At 40.9% G+C, this 23,468-nt stretch overlaps 1 protein-coding gene across 8 annotated transcripts in view; it reads right to left on the bottom strand.

Moving 5' to 3' along the window:
- The window catches only part of ACBD5 (acyl-CoA binding domain containing 5), a 51,417-nt gene that overhangs the window by 3,936 nt on the left and 24,013 nt on the right, over positions 1-23,468 (bottom strand). For 7 of the 8 annotated variants that reach the window (XM_053572663.1, XM_053572661.1, XM_053572659.1 and 4 more), the window contains 7 exons: positions 20,868-21,002; positions 19,446-19,649; positions 17,932-18,038; positions 11,862-12,129; positions 9,710-9,909; positions 6,564-6,608; positions 5,938-6,047 (listed from right to left, as the gene is read on the bottom strand). In XM_053572663.1, coding sequence (XP_053428638.1) covers positions 5,938-6,047; positions 6,564-6,608; positions 9,710-9,909; positions 11,862-12,129; positions 17,932-18,038; positions 19,446-19,649; positions 20,868-21,002 — 1,069 coding nt within the window. The remainder of the gene's footprint in view (positions 1-5,937; positions 6,048-6,563; positions 6,609-9,709; positions 9,910-11,861; positions 12,130-17,931; positions 18,039-19,445; positions 19,650-20,867; positions 21,003-23,468) is intronic. The other variant, XM_053572664.1, reaches the window with a different exon arrangement.

Raw genomic sequence — 23,468 nt, forward strand, 5'->3', positions numbered from 1 at the left:
ATTGTTATGAGCTAGACTGAGGCCAAGGCACTCTAGCCCAAACAACAGAACAAAACTCCGTCTTAAAAGCCAAAGCAGGTGATTGATAGCTTGAGCTCAGGTGTTGGAGACCAGCCTGAGCAAGAGTGAGACCCCATCTCTACTAAAAAAAATATCCAGGCAGTGTTGCAGGCACCTGTAGTTCCAGCTACCTGGGAGGCTGAGGCAAGAGGATCACTTGAGCCCAAGAGTTTAAGGTTGCTGTGAGCTATGATGTCATAGCACTCTACCCAGAGCAACAGAGTGAGACTCTGTCTCAAAAAAAAAAAAAAGGGTAAAACTGTATTAAAATGATAAGAATATATACTGTAACAAAAGATAAATACAAGTCACATTGAGCACCTCTTGTAATTGCAGAAAAAAAACATGACCTGAGTATTATAAATTTAATACAGTCTTTTTCTTTCTTAAAATGTGTATACATGAGGCCTAGTGAAGTGGCTCATGCCTGTAATTATAGGACTCTGGGAGACCAAGGTGGGTAGATTGCCTGAGCTCACAGGTTCCAGACCAGCCTAAGCAAGAGCGAGACCCTGTCTCTAAAAATATCCAGGCGTTGTGGCAGGCACCTATAGTCCCAGCTACTCAGGAGGCTGAGGCAAGACAATTGCTTGAGCCCAAGAGTCTGAGGTTGCTGTGAGTTATGACACAGTGGCACTCAACCGGGGGTGACAAAGTGAGATTCTGTCTCAAAAAAAAAAAAGGTGTATACATATTTCTGGCACCTTAAATATATAAAATGTGATGATTTTAATGACAGCTGAACAAATGAGCTATTAGTGAAGGGTGGGCTTATTAGCAAAAGACACAGGAATCTCATAAAATCTGAGTTCTATGAAAGGTTCCACTGTGGTAAAATCCCCATACCCTTGGCAAGTTGCCAAAATGACTGAAACCCTCTTGTTACAGATTTATTCCCCTCTGGAGAAACAAGCTTATGTAACCCTCTTGTCAGGGAGTGATATTTTAAATAATCAGCTCATTCTTTATCCTCCTTGGAAATCTTATGTACACCTTGTTGGCAGGAGTGACATTTTAAATAATCAGATCAGTTTTCATATAACAGAAGGAAATCCCCAGTAGCATGAAGAAAACAGGCCCCCAAGGAAGAGAATTCAAACTGTTGACAAAGACAAGACACATAAGGGTAGATGAGTGAGGTTTTAGCAAAAATGTTAGTAGAGGGGAGCCTGAATAGTCAGCAATGCTCATCAAGAACCTGTGTGATGGCTCGGCGCCCGTAGCTCAGTGGTTAGGGTGCCGGCCACATATACTGGGGCTGGTGGGTTCAAACCCAGCCCCAAGCCTGCTAAACAACAATGACAACTACAGCAAAAAAATAGCCGGGCCTTGTGGCAGGTGCCTGGAGTCCCAGCTACCTGGGAGACTGAGGCAAGAGAATGGCTTGAGCCCAAGAGTGTGAAGTTGCTGTGAACTGTGACATCACAGCGCTCTACCAAAGGCAACATAGTGAAACTCTGTCTCAAAAAAAAAACAAACAAAAAAAAACCTGTGGGATGCAGATTACTACACACAGCCCTTCACAGATTTATAAAAAGGCAGACAACTTGGTCTCTGGACCTCCTCCCCCCACTTTCTAATATATAACAGAATAAACGTAAATCATTACCTTCAGAACTTTATAATTTTTTTCAGGCTCTTAATGAAACCTTTTCTCTATTTTGTTTTGTTTCAAATTAACTTGCAAAATGGAGGTATAGTGTGATAAGAGAAGAAAAGTCACAGGAAATAACAGATAAGGGAATAGGCACAAATTCTGCCTTTCCCCTCACGCAGTGGAATACTCTGCTGAGATTCCTTCCCCTCCTGAGAACCCTGGGCCTAACTTTTTGTATCAGTACCTTCTGCCCCAGCTGCAATTGAAGATTTCCTTCTGGGAATCTCCTCACTCCCAATCAGTTTGTACTTTGGTACCTCTCTACTGAAGGCTCAGTGTTCCGAAGGAAACTATATTACATTTTATAGTATGAATTTATGAATCTGGGCAGGCTGATAAAGAAAAGTTGTTAGAAACATCTTTTTCCTAGCACTCTGGGAGGCTGAGGCGGGTGGATCACTTGAGTTTAGGAGATCAAGACCAGCCTGAGCAAGAATGAGACCCGGTCATAACTAAAAATAGAAAAACTAGGGCAGCGCCTGTGGCTCAGTGAGTGGGGTGCCAGCCCTATATGCCGAGGGTGGCGGGTTCAAACCCAGCCCCGGCCAAACTGCAACAACAAAATAGCCGGGCGTTGTGGCGGGCGCCGGTAGTCCCAGCTTTTCGGGAGGCTGAGGCAAGAGAATCGCGTAAGCCCAAGAGTTAGAGGTTGCTGTGAGCCGTGTGATGTCATGGCACTCTACCTGAGGGTGGTACAGTGAGACTCTGTCTCTACAAAAAAAAATAGAAAAACTAGCTAGGTATTGTGGTGGGTGCCTGTAGTCCCAGCTACTCAAGAGACCAAGGCAAGAGGATCACGTGAGCCCAAGAGTTTAAGATTGCTGTGAGCTACGACACCAAAGCACTCTACCCAGGGCAACAGAGTGAGACTCTGTCTCAAAAAAAAAAAGAATAAGACCCATCTTTACTAAAAATAGAAATAAAATTAGCTGGGCATTGTGGCAGGTACCTATAGTCCCAGCTACTTGGGAAGGCTGAAGCATAAGGATCACTTGAGCCCAAGAGTTTGTGGTTGCTGTGAGCTATGATGATACCACGGCACTCAACCCCAGGGCAACAGAGTGAGACTGTCAATCCATCAGTCAATCAATACAAAAGTTTTTGCATGTACTAGGGTACTTCAGTTTGCCATCTTGCATTCAGTCATGCATTCAACATACACTTACTTAATACCTGCTACATGCCAGACCCTGCACTAGGATGAGCTACAGCATAATCCCTATTATGAGTTAAGACACATCCTCTACCGCCCACACTTTTCTCATCTTATGCAGACTTCTAGACCTTGATCTTAATCTCTACCACAGAACCTATCTCTTCTAAACCACACACACTGCTCTCTAGCTTTCGTTCTTTCAACTGTCAGATGAAAAACTGCTGAACACTGCCACATTAAAAGATACCTAAATCCTCTCAAGGCTAAAACTTGTTCCCCTATCAAATAAGGCCCTACTTCTAATCCCAGTTAATCTGTTACATATATAAGCAAACAATAAAAAAAAAATCACTACACCTCATCAAAATGAAGGGAGTTCCACAGTGCTAAATTTGCAATCTGGAAGGATCAAGCACTTAACATACACTAAAAAAAAAGGACTTGATAAAGATTCAATAATAACAAAGTAGAAAATTAAGAATAGAAAAGAGTTTCTCCATTCAGTACTATCCGTGAACAACTCAAAGGGATATAATTCTATATCTTTTTTTTTACTATAATTTACTATAATTCTATTAGTAACAAACATTTAAAAAGTTAATTTTAGAAAAACTTGAATTTCTGTGATTACAGAAGCAGAATACAGTTTGTTTCTTCCATCTTTAATGAAATGATAAGCTGCTTCTGAAACCAGAAAGTTGACCTGCAAGATGGAGTCTGAGAGGCTAAGCTGAAGCAGGACAGCTAACCTGGTCTGCTCAGCTCACTTTCTTTCCCATATACCCTGTGATTATTTAGTTCAGGTTTCACCATGATTGTGAGTATGTCTGTCTCAGCAGACCTTGAGGAAGTAGTCACACACAGACAACAGGTGTGATATTGGAAGAACAAAGGTTGCTTTGATAATATGATGCTTTCTTCGATTCTCATAGATATTTTGTTAAAGTGAAAATGACCATTATGCTGTTTAAACATTTTGCATTGTTAGAGTGAAATCTAGACTACTTTGATGTTGTTTTCTGTCAGATACAGTTAAAATTTTCTAGGTTTGTTTCCTGGTATTCCCATTATAAAAATTATTAGAATTGTCACTGAGGCAGAACAGTCTTTGAGAGACTACTCTCGCCATTCTCCAGAATTGCTGGCCTTCTGACAACTAGTTTGGTGGACCTAATCTCCATCTTTGTATAGTGGCTGGATAAGCAGCCAAACCCTCTTTTTCTGGTAACACTTCAACTTTAATCATAAAATAAATTATTAACCAAAGTAAGTTTAGTTTAGGTGTTTTTGTCTTGCGGCAAATTTCTCTACTCTCCAACTCCCAACTTTCTACAAAGGAAACATGAAAAAGGAACTTTGAAATGTATTGCAAAATATGTAAACACTCACCTCTAGTGTCATTGTGCCCTGCAGCTTAAATCCTATATTACTACACATGGTAAAAAGGTTTAGTTCCTTTTTCCTCCTAAGATCCTCCCCTCCAGGGATATTAGATTATAAATCTAACTCCAACCACCACAGGACAAATTTAAAACATGTAAAAGAAGAAAAGAAAGGGTTTAAATTAAGGTCTGTATCTTAACAACTAAATGATACATAAATGGATTGGAAAAAGGAAAAATAAAACTAAGAAAGCAATTTATGCTTCTGAAATTCTACTAAAGTTTTTTCATGGGATCAGGTGTATTCCAAAAATATTTATGTATCAGAAAATGTATTAGGCTCATTAATGAATATAAAACTGTCTTTTTTTTTTTTTTTTTGAGACAGAGTCTCACTATGTCGCCTTTGGTAGAGTGTGACAGCAACCTTGGGCATAAGCGATTCTCTTGCCTGAGCCTCCCATGTACCTGGGACTACAGGCGCCCACCACAATGCCTGGCTATTCTTTTTGTTGCAGTTGTCATTGTTGTTTAGCTGGCCCAGGCTGGGTTCAAACACGCCAGCCTCGGTGTATGTGGCCGGTGCAGTAACCACTATGCTACAGGCGTACAGCCATAAAATTGTCTATACATAACAGAGAACAAGAAAAACCTAAATGATTGGCCCAATGTCATAGGTTTCAATCTGTCTACTGTAAAGTAAAATAACTGAGGCACTCCCAGTGTTGCCCATACCTTTCATGTAAGAGAAGGAAAATGCTTTTTGTTATCAAGACTAATAATTAGGAAAAATATAGCATAAATATTTGAATTTGTAGATTTTGAAAATGTGTGCACATTATGATCAAATGTCTTATTTTTTCCCCCACCTGTTTTTTCCCCCACCTAGGAAACAGAGATGGACCACTGAAAACCTAATCCGTGTGCCAGCAGTGAGATATACATAATGGTCTGTGTTTGCCCACTCATTCATCAGTTTACACAGTGTCCATAAAAGGATACTTTTTAGATTTAAGGATTTTCTTGAACCTAAGGGTTTTGGCCTTGGTTTATTTCTAACATAGACAGACTCAGGGTACTTTCAGGGATTCTAATATATTTTCTCATAAGTATCTCTTGTTATCTTGAATTGGAATTCTGGCCTTTAAACTGAAATAATTTCTAATTCTAGAAATAGTCAGCCACCAGGCTGAAAATATTCGGAAATGGCAATGTCTTATATTTCAAAGGTATATTTTTCATTTATTTATTTGTTTTTAATTTCCACTCTTTTTTAGGTCAGCTCAGCTTCAGAATATATTTTAAAGGTATAGAGAGAAAACAGGCATTATTTATTGACCTCCTCATTGTCCTCTGTATCAGCAAAAGACCGTAAACAAACTTTGGACTGTAAGAGCATTGTTTCCTTATAAGCAATAACACTTAAGGAGCATGTAGTCACTGTTACGTTGTTGCCCAAATCTAAAGTGTATGGAGTAAAAATGTTTTAAGTCTAACAAGTACTTAGAAATCCACAAGCTGTCATTTTCAAGGTAATTTCAGCTTCAGGATTAGTATGGAATGTTTAGTATGGTACTATATCTAAAAAATGGACTTATCCCCTTAATTGCTGCTGAAAGCTCTCTCTATCATAGGTTATAAGAGTTTATACACCATTTTGAATTATGAAACTGTAGAATTACCTTCTTCTTCTTTGATAATATAAATGCACCAGCCACTGGGCAATGAAAGGCCATATGATAGCAAAAGTTAATGCACCAGGAGATATCTCAAAGGGCCACCAAGATGGTCTCTAAGAAAATACAATAAGCTTATCATCAATATATTAAATATATGTATAAACTTAAAAACATCCAGAAATCAAAAATTTGAAAATATGAAACTAGAGACAAATCTCACTCCTGCTGCATTCAGAGTGTAATTCAGTAAGCAGACTTTCAGGAATACTTCAGCTTCAATAAACATAAAAATATTTTTTAACTTCAAACCTCTATAGCAGGGGTCCTCAAACTTTTTAAACAGGGGGCCAATTCACTGTCCCTCAGACCGTTGGAGGGCCGGACTATAGTTAAAAAAAAAAAAAAAACTATGAACAAATTCCTATGCACACTGCACATATCTTATTTTGAAGTAAAAAAACAAAACAGGAACAAATACAATCACACTGCCTCATGTGGCCCGCGGGCTGTAGTTTGAGGACCCTTGCAAGGGTGGATGTCATTTGAAATTCTTTAGAAATATCATATATTCTAAATGTATTATAACTTTTTGAAATCCTGGCTCTTAGATTTAAGAAAAAATTTCTCACCTGTGAGGGGGTCTGATTAGGAGTCTGCAGTGTTGACGATTTTGCCTATAAACACAAATAAAAGTGATTTAGCTTTGACAAAGTGAAAAGAAAAATACAGTAATTTTTCTGTTTATCTTGCTTTTTAAAAAAGGTATAAATATTAGTCTATTCTCTATTTTTCTACTAACTATGCTTTAATTATCCTAAAACTCATACTGACCAACATACAAGTTCCCTAAAATTATAAGCCAAACAAATACCTTGGATACTTTATATTTTACTTTCTATTTTTTTGAGACAGAGACTCACTCTATTGCCCTGGGTAGGGTGCCAGGGTGTCAGAGCTCAGAGCACCCTCAAACCTTTGGGCTCAAGTGATCCTGTTGCCTCAGCCTCCCAACTAGCTGGGACTACAGACATGCACCACAATGCCTGGCTAGTTTTTCTTTTTCTTTTTTCTTTTTTTGTTTAGCAAGCTGGGCCAGGTTTGAACCCATCAGCCCTGGAGCATGTGGCTGGCACCCTAACCTCCCATAGGTGCCCAGCCTAGTTTTTCTATTTTTAGTAGAGACAAAGGTCTTCCTTTTACTCAGGCTGGTCTTGAACTCCTGAGTGCCAGCAATCCACTCACCTCAGCCTCCCAAAGTGCTAGAATTATGGACATGAGCTACCACACCCAACAATACTTTATATTTTACAGTTTAAATTATAAAAAAAATCAAAATATGAAATCAATTTAAACTCTTGTTTTATACTCTTATTGAATTACCTAGTCTCTTTTCTTTTCTTTTTTTTTTTTTTTTGTTGAGACAGGGTCCCACCCTTTGCCCCTGAGCAGAGTGCAGTGGGCGTGGTGGCTCACCATGTCAGACTCGGGCTGTGGGCACTCCGCTGCCTCAGCCTCAGCAAGCTGCTGGGATTACAGGCGCTCGGCGTGGCGCCCAGCTGGGTTTTTCCGTTTTTTTTCATGAGTTGGGGTCTCACTGTCGCTCAGGCGAGTCTCGAACTCCTGCGCTCAAGCCATTCTCCCTCCTCAGCCTCCTACAGTGCTGGGATTACAGGCGTGAGCCACCGCACCCGGCAGTCTCTTTTCTTAATTAATTCTTCAGTTTCTATACAAACTACCAATTTACAAACACGTTTGAAAACTATAGTCTTGGTAATTAATTAAAATAAAAAGACTGTGGCTGAGCAAGATGGCTGACACCTGTAATCCTAGCACTCTGGGAAGCCAAGGTGGGAGGATCCTTTGAGTTTAGGATTGGAGATCAGCCTGAGCAAAAGTGAGATGCTGGCTCCACTAAAAATACAAAAACTAGCCAAGTGTTGTGGTGGGTGCCTGTAGTCACAGCTACTTGGGGAACTAAAGCAGGAGGATCGCTTGAGCCCAGGAGTTTGAGTTTGCTGTGAGCTTGGCTGACACTACAGCACTCTAGCTTGGGCAACAGAGTGAGACGCCATCTCAAAAAAAAAAAAAAAAAAAAGAAAAGAAAAAAAAGTTCATCTTGCACTGGAGGCAGCTCATCATGTTTGATTAATCACTACAAATTCTTTGTAACATCCGTTACAGCATGATGCTTCAAAGTTGTATAATGGTGTGGCACCTGTGGCTCGGGGAGTTGGGTGCCAGCCCCATATACCGAGGGTGGCAGGTTCAAACCCAGCCCCAGCCAAACTGCAACAATAGCAACAAAAAAATAGTTGGGTGTTGTGGCAGGCGCCTGTGGTCCCAGCTACTCAGGAGGCTGAGCAACAGAATCACCTAAGCCGAAGAGCTGGAGTTTGCTGTGAGCTGTGACGCCCTGGCACTCTACCAAGGGTGACAAAGTGAGACTCTGTCTCTAAAAAAAAAAAAAAAAGCCAGCCCCCAAGGGGTGAGCGGGCTCCATACTGTTAATACCACTCAGACAACATTTTCACACTACTGAGATGAGTGCAAAATGAAATAATCACATTTGCAAGTAATACTGTCTTTTCCTGGTAATTCTAAAAAAAAACAACAAAAAAAAAGCAAAGTTGTATAATGTTTAAAGCTAAGATAGTAAGGTCGCTCAAAGGTGGACAAACAGAGATGATTACTAGAAGGCATGTGAAACCCCTATAGCTGAGTCCAGGATTATCAAAGCCCAGTCAAAACTATGAACCAAGCTGAAGTATCTCTTGCTCTGACTCCTTTCCCCTTCTTTAAGTATTGCTTCCACAGACAGTGTCTAGCTTTATTTAGTACATCATAGCAACCCGCCACAGTAGAAAGACCACTGGCCTAGGATACCAGATGTCTGGATTCCACTTCAGTTTCTGCAATTTGACCAGTTGAACTGCCTTTTCAAAGGTTCAATACTTTTAGACCTTACAGGGTTCAAAACACAGTGGAGGTCAAACTATAACTACATTCCTCTTTGCCTTTAAAATTTTAATCCTAAAACTAATTTACACTAAAGAATTAGTAACTAGGCCAGGGGAGGTGCTTCACACCTGCAATCCTAGCACTCTGGGAGGGCGGGGTGGATAGATTGCTTGAACTCAGGAGTTTGAGACCAGCCTGAGCAAAAGCAAGACCCCCATCTCTAAGAATGGCCAGGTGTTGTGGTGGGTGCCCATACTTCCCAACTTGGGAAGCTGAGCCAAGAGAATCACTTGAGCCCAAGAGTGAAAGATTGCTGTGAGCTATGATGCCAAATCACTTTATAAAGGGTGACTGAGACTCTGTCTCAAAAAAGAAAAGAAAAGAATAAGTAACTTAATGTATTAAATATTAAATCTACCAGCATCTTAGAAAGCATTCAAGATAGAAGACAATGCTTACTACCAAAGCGGGACTCTGTAATGATGGGCTGTGGGGTCTCAGCCGAGTCTCCTTACCGGCTCCTCAGACTGCACTATTTAGCAGCACTTACTCTTCCAGCATCAATCACCTGACTCCTACCTCCAGCAGAGGTACTGTTAATTCTGCACTCTGAACATTTTTAGTTATTTTAAGTGATCTTTAGCTTCTGGGTCAGTTTTTTCTTAAACAGTATTTTCAAAACTAGGCCTTTTTATTTTTTTACAAAAAACACTAAAAATACATTGATTTGTATAAATCTGACTACCACAGGTCCTACACTGCTTCACAGATCAACAAGTGCTCCAGAGACCACCGCAAGACAAGCTTGCCAGCTTACCTGCGAAGCAGTTAGTGTTTCCAGTTTGTGAAGCCTCTGGAGGACATTCTGCATGTCCTCCTGCAATCGCAGGAGCACCAGGGCGATCTGCTCGTTGAGGCTGCCTCTGGAGCCTCGGTCTGAGCCCCAGCGTTCCCCGTCACCCCCGCTTCCCACTTGCCGGCCCTTGGTTCCTTCGCTCAAGTGTTGCATCCTGTGCCCTATTTTAAAAGAGAAAAATCGGTCCGTTTAAAATAATTTTCATAAAAGTAGAAACTGTGTTTTATGTAATATCCTCTGTTATTTCTTTGAGATCTAAATCTCCAAAGTAGAGTAGAACCAATTGGAGAATACATTAAAAAAAATTGGGATCAAAGAAATATAGATTCTTAAATTGTTTTTGCCAAGGTTTTAGGATATACATAATAATAATATACTAGTACATGATTATATGTATATAATTCACTATATACATGTATGGAATGCATGCTAAAAAATTCTTTACTAACAAGATAATAAGACTGAAAAAAGTTGAAATATTTCATTCAATTTTAGATGCTTCAGAGTATTAAAAGTCACACTAAATACTTGTTTTCCTTTTTGGTTGGTTTTGGTTTCATTACATTATAATCCTATGAAAAGGGTTTTTTTTTTTTTTTTTTTATTGAGTCACATTCTCATTCTGTTGCCCAGGCTAGAGTGCCATAGCGTCATAGCTCACAGCAACCTCAAATTCCTGGGTTTAAGCAATCTTCCTGCTTCAACCTCCCAAGTACATAGGAATATAGGTGCCCACTACAAGGCCCAGCTTATTTTTCTATTTTTATTGGAGACAGGGGTCTCGCTCTTGCTCAGGCTGGTTTCCAACTTGTGAGCTCAAACGATCCTCCTGCCTTGGCCTCCCACAGTGATAGGATTACAGGCATGACCTATGGCACCCAGCCTCAAAAAGTTTTTTTTAATGTGTTTTTCTATTCTAAATTGCATGTTCCTTATTGATATTAAAATCTCAGCTCGGCGCCTATAGCTCAGCGGCTAGGGTGCCAGCCACATACACCAAGGATGGTGGGTTTGAACCCAACCTGGGCCTGTTAAATAACAATGACAACTGCAACCAAAAAAAATAGCCAGGTGTTGGGCGGCACCTCAAGGGACTCAAGGGAGTAAGGCACCGGCCCCATATACCGGAGGTGGCAGGTTCAAACCTAACTCCGGCCAAAAACTGCTAAACAAACAAACAAACAAACAAAAAAAAATAGCCAGGTGTTGTGGTGGGACACTTGTAGTCTCACCTATTTGGGAGGCTGAGGCAAGAGAATTACTTAAGCCCAAGAGTTTCAGGTTGCTGTGAGCTGTGACACCGTGGTACTCTACCGAGGACAGCATAGTGACATTCTGTCTCCCAAGGAAAAAAAAATCTCATTATTATTAAGATTTTTTTACTCTGGGAGGCTGAGGCAAGTAGATTGCTTGAGCTCAAGAGTTCGAGACCAGCTTGAGCAAGAGAGAGATCCCATCTCTACAAAAGCAGAAAAACTAGCTGGGCATAGTGGCACACACTTACAATCCCAGCTACTCAGGAGACTGAGGCAAAAGGATTGTTCAAGCCCAGGAGTCTGAGGTTGCTGTGAGCTATGATGCTACGGCACTCTACCCAGGGTGACAGAGTAAGACTCTGTCTAAAAAAAAAAGATTTCTGATATATCGATACATCCATCCATTCTTTTTTCTATGTATATGTATTTTTAAATGGGCATTACCCCTTCCTTACACATGATTTTGTTTCCTACTTTTAAAATCCTAGAAGAGGAACTGGGCACTGTGGCTTCTGCCTATAATCCTAGCCCTCTGCGAGACCAAGGCAGGAGAATTGCTTGACCTGAGGATTTCCAGCCCAGATTGAGCAAAAAAACAGAAAAATTAGCTGGACATCATGGCACCTGTAGTCCCAGCTACTTGGGAAACTGAAGCAGGAGGATTGCTGGAGCCCAGAAGCATGAGGCTGCAGTGAGCTCTAACCCAGGCAACAGACAAGACCCCATCTCAAATGTTTTCCCCATTACTTTTGGGGTCATACCATTGTGCTGGTGGAGTGAAAGGACAGAATTAGACATAAAGAAAAATTTGTCAGTTAGGTTATCAAGACAGTAAGGACAAAAAAGGTAAGACACACCTCTCCCCCTTCTGACGTTAGAGAGTTCCTCACTTTCTCCCCCTCGCTTCTCTCGGTGAGGTGCTCCACTGTTGTTTCTGCCATCTTCACCACCATGCTTTACTTCACCTTTCCCTTCAACTGCTACCACCTGCATATTCCCAATATTACCGTTTCCAGGAGGTACTTGAACATCTTCAGAAAAACCAGAATTTTCTATGGGCTGACTGCGATCATCTCCCAAGTAACATTGAAATGGTCCATTGTTTAATGTGAAGTTCTCTAAAGACTGTAAATTTAAAGTGACACTTGGTGAAAAGCTAGAAACAAATGATATACCACATTTTAATGAACAACTCTGCAGACTTAGGGAGGTAGAGGGGGAAGGGATGAAAAATCACCTATTGCAGCGGTTCTCAACCTGTGGGTTGTGACCCACAGGAACTGTATTAAAGGGCCGCGGCATTGGGGAAGGTTGAGAACCACTGACCTATTGGGTACAACGTACACTGTTCAGGTGATGGGTACGCTAAAATCCAGATTTCAGTATGATATATATACATGTATCGGAATTCACCGGGTACCCCCTAAATCTACTGAAATTAATCTTAGTACTCTGAGGGCTAGGTGAATGAATAGCCTGAGCAAGAGCAAGACCCTGTCTCTACTAAAAACAGAAAAACAAGCCAGGGATTGTGGTGGCCACTGTGGTCCCAGCTACTTGGGAGGCTGAGGCAAGAGGATTGCTTGAGCCCAAAAGTTTGGGGCTACTGTGAGCTATGATGCCACAGCACTTTACCCAGGGCAACAGAGTGAGACTTTGTCTCAGAAAAAATCTAAAATATTCTTTCATAAAAAAAAATATATATTCTTTCATGGTATTATTGGAAATGTCCTTTTTTCTTAAAAACGTCTTCAATTCACAGTCTGCTTCCTATATGCAGGGAAATAATATAACAGGAATGATTTGTCCATGAGTAAAGAACTGAGAAGTTTGGGCAGTGAATTGTTCTCACAAGTTACTCATTTAAGAAACATTTAAATCTCTATACTTATCTTAGTGTCTAGGGATACTATGAAGATAGTCCTTGTCTGCAAGAAGCTTACAGTCTTAGTAAAGGAACAGAAAAGATTATTATTGAAGATAAAGAGGGGCTCTGCACCTATAGCTCAAGCGGCTAAGGTGCCAGCCACATACACCAGAGCTGGCGGGTTCGAATCCAGCCCGAGACTGCCAAACAACAATGACAACTGCAACCAAAAAATAGCCAGGCATTGTGGCAGGCATCTGTAGTCCCAGCTACTTGGGAGGCTGAGGCAAGAGAATCGCTGAAGCCCAGGAGTTGGAGGTTGCTGTGAGCTGTGATGCCACAGCACTCTACCCAGGGTGACAGCTTGAGGCTCTATCTCAAAAAAAAAAAAAAGAAGAAGATAAAGAGTAATAAAAAAAGATAATAGTTTAGCTACAGATAAGTAAAAACTGAGGTCTCTAGGCAAAATGTGTAGGAGGAAAGTTGAAATTAAGAAGAAAAATATAGGGCGGCGCCTGTGGCTCAAGGAGTAGAGCGCAGGTCCCATATGCCGGAGGTGGCGGGTTCAAACCTAGCCCCGGCCAAAAACCAAAAAAAAAAAAAAAAGAAGAAAAATATACACTAGAGTTACCTTGAGAGTATGTGAAAGACGGTTGAAATCAAGAAAGTAGCAACTAGGGTTATATAACACATGACTGGAGATCACTAAATTTATTTATTTATTTTTTGAGACAGAGTCTCACTTTGTCACACTGGGTACAGTGCCATAGCATCATAGCTCACAGCAACCTCTAACGCCTGGGTTCAAGGGACTCTCTGGCCTCAGTCCGCCAAGTGGCTAGGACTACAGGCGCCCACCACAATGCCCGGCTATTTTTAGAGACAAAGTCTTGCTCTTGCTCAAGATGGTCTCAAACTCCTAAGCTCAGGCAATGCACCTGTCTCCGCCTCCCAGAGTGTTGGGATTACAGGCGTAAGCCATCATGCCTGGCATGATCACCAAATAGAAAGGGCCAACAAAAAAAGAAAAACTCAAAGAGGAAGCCCACAAAGGGCCTAGGAGGTTAAAAAAAAAGAAGAAGAAGGAATGGTGTGATGGAAGCCAACAGAATATTTTCAAGGAAAGAGTAGCTACCATTGTTTAATGACATTCAAGTCAGTAACAATGGCATGTTAGCACATACGGCCAAATGTGACTGAAGTAAATGAATATAAAATCAACAAATGAAAAAAAAATTCAACAAATGAACACAACAAAAAGCCTGGCCATGAAGTGAAGGAGGGAGGTAAGACAACACTGAGAGGGCCTCACAAGGTTAAGGAAGTGTTTTCTTTTAAAGATAGAAGAGATATGAATATCTGTGTAGCTTGGGAAGAAAGAACCAGAAGAGAGACCATGGTTGAAGACAGTGTGGAAAGATGAAGATACTCAAGGAAATGGAAGGAAATCTGACCCAAGGCAAAGCAGAAATACTAGCTTTAAATGAGAAGAACGTGACATCCACTGAAGTGGGAGGAAAGGTAGAAAGGAATAAATAACTGTAGCTTATAGTCAGTATGTTAAAGAAGTAATCACCCTGGGCGGCGCCTGTGGCTCAGTGAGCAGGGCGCCGGCCCCATATACCGAGGGTGGCGGGTTCAAGCCTGGCCCCGGCCAAACTGCAACAAAAAAATAGCCGGGCGTTGCGCGGGTGCCTGTAGTCCCAGCTGCTCGGGAGGCTGAGACAGGAGAATCGCCTAAGCCCAAGAGTTGGCGGTTGCTGTGAGCTGTGTGAGGCCACGGCACTCTACCTAGGGCAATAAAGTGAGACTCTGTCTCTACAAAAAAAAAAACAAAAAAAAGAAGAAGTAATCACCCTGCCGGGCGTGGTGGCTCACGTCTGTAGTCCCAGCGCTGTGGGAGGCCAAAACGGGTGGATTTCCTGAGCTCGGAGGTTCAAGACCAGTATGAGCAGGAGTGAGCCACAGTGAAACCCGGTCTCTACCAAAAAAAAAAAAAAGGGCCAGGCGTTGTGGCGGGCGCCTGTAATCCCAGCTACTGGGGAGCCAAAGGGCAAGAGAATCTCTAAAGAAGACCAGAAAAAGGGCAGCGCCTGTGGCTCAGTGAGTAGGGTGCCGGCCCCATATGCCGAGGGTGGCGGGTTCAAACCCAGCCCCGGCCAAACTGCAACCAAAAAATAGCCGGGCGTTGTGGCGGGCGCCTGTAGTCCCAGCTGCTCGGGAGGCTGAGGCAAGAGAATCGCGTAAGCCCAAGAGTTAGAGGTTGCTGTGAGCCGTGTGACGCCACGGCACTCTACCAAGGGCGGTACAGTGAGACTCTGTCTCTACAAAAAAAAAAAAAAAAAAAAAAAAGAAGACCAGAAAAAAAAGAAAATTAAAAAAAAAAAAAACCCTTCAAGCTAAGACGAGTGAAAGCCAGCTGAAATTGAAAGCAAAAATTAAAAAAAAAAAAAAAAGAAGCAATCACCCAGTTTCAACAACTACCACTTTAGAGCCACTCTTGTTTCACCTATTATCCCAAACCCATTCCCAGTGAATTATTCTGAAGCAAATCCTAGATGTCATATTACCAAACTATTTTAAACATTTTATAACAATAAAATAAATATATACCAAACATTTTTTAAACATTAGTAAGTGGTAATGCAGGCAAGTATGCTTAACTGACACATTCAAGAGGCTTTTTTTTTGTAGAGACAGAGTCTCACTTTATGGCCCTCGGTAGAGTGCCATGGCCTCACACAGCTCACAGCAACCTCCAACTCCTGGGCTTAAGCGATTCTCCTGCCTCAGCCTCCCGAGTAGCTGGGACTACAGGCGCCCGCCACAACGCCTGGCTATTTTTTGGTTGCAGTTTGGCCGGGGCCGGGTTTGAACCCGCCACCCTCGGTATATGGGGCCGGCGCCCTACTCACTGAGCCACAGGCGCCGCCCTCAAGAGGCTTTTATAGATTTAAAAAAAAATACTTTTGTAAGTAGAAATAAGTGAGAAAAGAAAAATGTCCAAATCACAACTGCGAAACAAAAAATGTGGTATTTGAGGTCTAGAAAAAGAACTTAAAAAGCACTTTGTATTTCAAGGACTCCAAAGCTGATAATAGAGATTTCTTACATCAATTTTTTAAAGAACCCACCTAAGCCATTTGTGGATGATAACCTGTAATTAACCTGGACTTGGTAAGGGTGGTTTTGAGGTGGGGCTATCTCTTAGCTAAGGTTTCCCTTAGGAATGGGCATCTGAGTTAGGGTTTAAAGGATGTGTAAGAGTTCTCAGTGAATGGGGTAGAGGTTCATTCCAAGTCAAATGAATGCAAAGATGCTGACACTGGAGGAGAGAGGGAGAAAGGGACTTGATTATTAGAGAGACAGAGAAAAGGCCTGGGTGGGTGGTGAGCAAAAGCCTAACACCAGAGTGGTACTAACAGGCTAGAGAGGTAAAACAGGGGCCAGATCAGACAGAGCCCCGTGAAGGATTTTAGCCCATTAACTGATTTAGAGAAAAAACGGCAGCAAATCTAGAATTTAGCAGCCAGATATTTACTGAGATTAATCCCTATTTAGTGCCTTTCACCAACCTTCCCCAAACAAAAAAGAGAAAATAAAAGAGGATCTGGGTTTTTACCCTTTTCATTTTTCACTAATTTCAGCTCATTCTCAGTTTGGCCATTATTATTCTTCCCAATCTATGCTACTCCTTTGTGTTTGACCTTAGTTAAAAATATACGTTTATTGGGCGGCGCCTGTGGCTCAGTCAGTAAGGCGCCGGCCCCATATACCGAGGGTGGTGGGTTCAAACCCAGCCCCGGCTGAACTGCAACCAAAAAATAGCTGGGCGTTGTGGCAGGCGCCTGTAGTCCCAGCTACTTGGGAGGCTGAGGCAGGAGAATCGCTTCAGCCCAGGAGTTGGAGATTGCTGTGAGCTGTGTGATGCCATGGCACTCTACTGAGGGCCATAAAGTGAGACTCTGTCTCTACAAAAAAAAAAAAAAAATATATATATATATATATATACGTTTATTCGTGTATTTTTAAAATCGAGAAAACTAAGAGGTAAATTTAATTGCATAATGAAATTGAAAAAAAGAAAAAAGTTGAAATCATTTCAGGGAAGCAAAAGATTATAAATGATGTTCTATACGACACACTGCACTGTCTTAGAACAGGGGTAGGGGTAGGTTTAACTGACGCATTGGAGATATTTATTATAGGTTAAAAAATACTTTGATCAGTGGAAATCAATGAGCAAAGGAAAACGTTCAAATCACAACTGGCAAATAATAAATGTGATAGTAGTGGCCCAGAAAAATAACTTGGAAAATACCTTGAGTTTCAGAGAAAGGATATTTAAAAACACCAAACAGAAATGCAGCTGTCAAAGCTACCTTCATTACTCTCAAAGTTTAAAAGAAAAAAATTCATAGACTTTCCTTTTTTTTCAAATTTTCTCTTCCAATACTGAATATTAATTAACTGAAATTTAAAAATTATTCCCACGAAAAATTTTAGTCCAATGGTAGTCAACATGAAAAAAATAATTTTTTTTTTTTTTTGAGTCAGAGTCTCAAGCTGTCACCCTGGGTAGAGTGCCATGGCATCATAGCTCATAGCAACCTCCAACTCTTGGGCTCAAGTGATCCTCTTGCCTCAGTTTTTCTATTTTTAGTGGAAATGATGTCTTGCTTTTGCTCAGGCTGGTCTAGAGATTTGTTTGAAAATTATTCAACTTTCCTGAACATTAATCAATGTTTCAAACATAGGAACTAGCATAAAGTTTTTCCTCTGAATCTCCATCCCACCTATTCCAGAATATTTATAAATATATATATATTATAAATTATAATACATGTAAGATAATTAAATTATTCTTAATTTTCTTTGAATATTCCATAATTTTATATACTTTTCATATATAAAAGATACTTAAAAATACAAATGTATAAACATTTTGTAGGTACATTTTCAAAGTGAAAAATAGCATATACATTTGTTATCAACAGAAGTTGTATATTTAATTCTGATATGCCACTGAAAATTTACCCATCAGAAAATGTCATTTTTACCTCTTCTTGTCCAAATTGCTCCATAGAATCACAGTAAACTTCACTGTCTGAATCACTTGTCAAATGCTGAATTCCTGTAATATCTTCAACATGATCATCATTTATATCTAAATATGAACAAATGTTCAGGCAGAATAATTATACTATAATAGAAGAGAAACCATTTATTCCAGTTTCATAATTCTTCAGTCCTATGTTATGTTATGAGAGATAAATCTGATTTACTGAGTCACACATTCTTTTGAATTACTAGTACTTTAAATTAGTTGATAACTTTCATTTGAAAAGATTACAAATTATTTTCTCATTGAATTCTATGAGGACACTGTGTAGATGAAATCTTACAAAACCTAATAACCTCATAAGAGAAAACTACCAGGTAGGAAGCCTAAATGAAGAATGCAACTATACAAGTTTGGTTGTTACATTAAGAAATGGTAAGCCTGGGCGGCGCCTGTGGCTCAGTGAGTAGGGCGCCGGCCCCATATGCCGAGGGTGGCGGGTTCAAACCCGGCCCCGGCCAAACTGCAACAACAACAACAAAAAAAAAAATAGCCGGGCGTTGTGGCGGGCGCCTGTAGTCCCAGCTACTCGGGAGGCTGAGGCAAGAGAATCGCGTAAGCCCAAGAGTTAGAGGTTGCTGTGAGCTGTGTGACGCCACGGCACTCTACCAAGGGCGGTACAGTGAGACTCTGTCTCTAAAAAAAAAAAAAAAAAAAAAAAAAGAAATGGTAAGCCTGGGCGGCGCCTGTGGCTCAAGGAGTAGGGCGCCGGTCCCATATGCCGGAGGTGGCGGGTTCAAACCTAGCCCCTGCCAAAATAAAAAAAAAAAAGAAATGGTAAGCCTGGGCGTGGTGGGTCACAGCTGTGATCCTAGCACTCTCAAAGGCCAAGGTGGGTGGACTGCTTGAGCTCAGTTCAAGACCAGCCTGAGCAACAGTGAGACCTGGTCTCAACTAAAAATAGAAAAACTAGCCAGGCATGATGGCAGGTGCCTGTAGTCTTAGCTACTGGGGAGGCTGAGGCAAGAGGATTGCTCAAGCCAAGAGTTTGAGGATGCTGTGAGCTACAATGATGCCACAGAACTCTAGCCAGAGTGACAGAGTGAGACTCTGTTTCAAAAAAAAAAAAGAAATGATATTGTTCATACGTAGAGCTATTGTGTATCACTAAAACATTAAAGATGAAAATAAATAAAGTAAAAAACAAATAATTCTTCTTGGTTTCTCACCACAACTGCAGCAATGTTAATGACTCACCATATACACACTTACACATCATCAAAGTTTAAAAGAAACATCAGGAATAAAGGTAAAAATTCCAGAGATTTTAAAAGCTCCGGCCCTAACACAGTATCTTTCAAAGATATAAACTTTCATAATATTAATAAACTCTAAGATATTACCATGTAAGAGATTTTTAAATTCTAACCTATGCCTAACTATTCTACATTTATTAAAAGAATATTTTATTCATAGGAAAGAGGCTGGACAAAGAGGTATTTGGGGACACACCCTGTTGGATGCAGACAGCAGTTTTTCCAGTTTGCTCCAAGTTTTGGTCAGCAGGTTTTTCTTCTTCAGTGCTTGTGCCATTCAGGGAAGAACTGGCCTGAGTGTCACTCTGTATATCCTGATCAAAGCCATCTTTATCATAGCCATTAGTGACAATGATTTCCAAATTCTTATGATCTGCTGATTTCTTCATCATTTTCTTATCTTTTATGAGAAAAATGGGGAGATTCAGAAAAGTTCAGAGGAGGTCAATTTCTGCATACTATGTCCTAATAGCCAATAGTCATTTTCCCAATCTATCATAATCCCTTTGAAGAATTTCCTACACACCAGCTTGGCACCTGTAGCACTGTGGTTACGGCGCCAGCCACAAACGCCAAGGGTGGCAGGTTCGAACCCTGCCTGGGCCAACTAAACACAATGACAACTGCAACAAAAAAATAGCCGGGCGTTGTGGCAGATGCCTGTAATCCCAACTACTTGGGAGGCTGAGGCAAGAGAATCACTTAAGCCCAAGAGTTTGAGGTTGCTGTGAGCTGTGACACCACAGCACTCTACTGAGAGTGACATAGTGAGACTGTCTCAAAAAAAAAAATTTCCTATACAGATTAGAGAGATGGGCTGCTCCTTCAAAAGGGTTTACTACACGCTGAGAACTCACACAAATACTGTTGGTTTCAAAACTGCTTCAATTTCCTGTGAATCTTTACTTTAAAAAAAATCTCTAAAGGTCTTTATACTCTCCTAGGCACAGGCAAATTACTTTATGAGCTCTAGCAATAAAAAGGGGTCCATGTAGCTGATAAAAAGATGCTGAAATCCTTTGGGAATGCAGTAGTTAAAAACAAATTAAAAAATCCTTAAAGCAGGTATCAGTCATCTTTTCTTACTGGAAAGAGAAGTTAAAACCAAGTTGTACGTTTATTTGTGTCTTTACATTCCCTTTTCCTAAATAGTCTTCCCATGAACCACTGGTCCCCTTACAAAGAAGAGCCCCTAATTAAGTGCCTTATCATTCTAATGTTCCTTCTTCATCAAACATATGCCTGAATCCTATTCTTTGGATTCCATTCTATTTTGGATAAGATATTAAGAATTGACCTTGTCTCCTATCCTTGGTAACGAATGCATATTCATATTGGAAATAATAGCTTAAAATAGAACTTGTCTAAGGCAGCATATTTGGAGGAGTGGCCTATTCTTATCAGTCTTCAATTAGCACCTATTCTATTCATGCCTAAGGCTGGCTGTCCCTATATTCTATAGTAGAGCCTTATGGTCCTCAGAAAACCTGGGTGTTGGGGTAAGAGTCCACATCCCATCCTCTGTGCTAATCTTACATGATACCAAATCACGCCAAATGTCTTCATACCTTTTCATCTTATTTAATGTAAAAGTATTAACCTGTTATCCAAAAATTACCATAATCACTTTGTTCGGCTCCTTTTACTTCTTCTTGGGCCTCTTCTTCCTCAGACTCAGCTCCACTATCACTGCTTTCAGCTTTTCCATTAACAGTTTTGGCATTTGGAGTAGAAGTCAGAACATTACCAAGATCTAAAACATAAAATGACTGCTTAATTGCTAGTGTGGTAATATATGATAATGCTGTAATTTCTAAAAATTACCATAATTTATAAGTAACTAATAAAATCAATTTTAATTAAAATGTTAAAATTTTATATATAATTAATAATATTCTTTACTAAATAGAAAAATCCCTTCAACTATCAGTTGTTAACAAAAATGATAAAGCTGGGTGGCGCCTGTGGCTCAGTCAGTAAGGCGCCGGCCCCATATACCCAGGGTGGCGGGTTCAAACCCGGCCCCTGCTGAACTGCAACCAAAAAATAGCCAGGCGTTGTGGCGGGCACCTGTGGTCCCAGCTGCTCGGGAGGCTGAGGCAAGAGAATTGCTTAAGCCCAGGAGTTGGAGGTTGCTGTGAGCTATGTGAGGCTACGGCACTCTACCGAGGGCCATAAAGTGAGACTCTGTCTCTACAAAAAAAAAAAAAAATGATAAAGCTGGCTTGGCGCCTGAAGCTCAGTGGCTAGGACGCTGGCCACATGCACAGGTGCTGGCGGGTTTAAACCCAACCGAGGCCTGCCAAACAACAATGACAACTACAACAACAACAACAACAAAAAATAGCCAGGCATTGTGGTGGGTGCCTGTAGTCCTAGCTACTTGGGAGGCTGAGGCTGAGACAATCAATTAAGCCCAAGAATTTGAGGTTGCTGTGGAGCTGTGATGCCACTGCACTCTACTGAGGGCGACACACTGGGGCTCTGTCTCCAAAAAAAAAAAAGAATGATAAAGCTATCCTTAGATGCTTTCTGAACAAGGCAGAGGATAAATTATTTTTAAGTCAAGTGATACGAGGTCTGACAATTAAGTTCAAGAACTCATCCTAAAAAAGTACTACCTACTCCATTGCTGAATATCACCACTATCACCTCTGAAGTCCTCCCCTTAGGAAGCTGTGCACTACAGCCCCTACTCCACCCTTCAAAGCAATTTTGGAACTCTTTTTTTTCTGGGATGGCCATCAGAGCTGCCATCGTATTACGCTTGATCTCCTGAATGTCATCAAAATGTCTTCTTTTAATATTTCCTTTATCTTCAAATAAAGAAAAAAGTCAGTAGGGGCCATATCAGGGAAGTAGGAAGGGTGTTCCAATACAGTTATTTATCACGGGTGGAAACATCCCTCACAGACAGTGCCATGTAAGCTTAGTATACTGTCCTGAATCAAGACCTATGTGCTATTGGTGAAAAGTTCAGGTTGTTTTCATCTAACTTCTGGGTTTCTTTGTTATTGTTTTGTTTATGTTTTTTTTTTGAGACAGAGCCTCAAACTGTCACCCTGGGTAGAGTACCATCGTATCACAGCTCACAGCAACCTCCAACTCCTGGGCTCAAGAAATTCTCTTGCCTTCGCCTCCCAAGTAGCTGGGATCACAGAAACCTCAAACTCTTGGGCTTAAGTGATCCTTTTGCCTCAGCCTCCCAAGTAGCTGGGACTACAGGCGCCCACCACCACAATGCCCAGCTATTTTTTTTGTTGCTGTTTGGCCAGGGCTGGGTTCAAACGTGCCACCCTTGGTATATGAGGCCAGCGCCCTACTCACTAAGCCGCAGGCGTCCTTTTCATCTAACTTTTTCATGCAGCCTTTTCAGCACTTTCAAATAATAATCTTGGCTAACTGTTTGTCCAGTTGGTATATATGCATAATGAACAATCACTCTGATATCAAAAAAGGTTAGCAACATTGTTACGACTCTTGATTTGGACTGATGGAACATTCTGGTCATAGAGAACTGGCTGATTTCCATTGTGCACTTTCACACTTGGTTCAGAGTCACATTGGTACACGCATGCTTTATCACCAGCAATAACAGCCCAAAACATTGTCTTACCTCTCCAAAAGGTCTTGGCAAATGTCAACTCTCCTTTGCTTTTGTTGTTGGTGAGCTCCTTTGGGATAATTTTTGCACAACCTTTCTCATGCCAAGATTCTCAGTTAAGACTTTACTGTTTCTCTATTGTTGTTTACTTGGTCTACTATGCTTCGCACAGTCAGCCAACAATTTAACATACAATTCGACAAATTCTGGCAATGTTTTTATCAGTTGTGCTTGTTACTGGATGCCCTGACCTCTCTTTATCACTGGTGCTTTTTCTCGCCTCAGAAAAATGTTTAAGCCATTTGTATACTGCTGTTTTCTTGATGATGTTATCCCCAACAAGTTGGACTAACATGTTCCTGATTTCACTTCTACCCTTGCCAAGTTTATAACAAGAAATTTAATGTTTGTTCATTGCTCTAATTCTACTTCCAACATTCTGCAAATGGTGCACAAAAACATGCAATAACAATAACAAACTCCACTCAGTAAGACTTTGCCACAAATCAACACAAACACAACTATGACACACTGATATACCAAGGTCATAAAACTCTACTGAGTTGTTGCACAGTGCTGCCAACATACGTGCATGGTGGCAAGTTCACAAACTTA

This window comes from Nycticebus coucang, chromosome 20, assembly GCF_027406575.1.
Source record: "Nycticebus coucang isolate mNycCou1 chromosome 20, mNycCou1.pri, whole genome shotgun sequence".
NCBI lineage: Eukaryota > Metazoa > Chordata > Mammalia > Primates > Lorisidae > Nycticebus > Nycticebus coucang.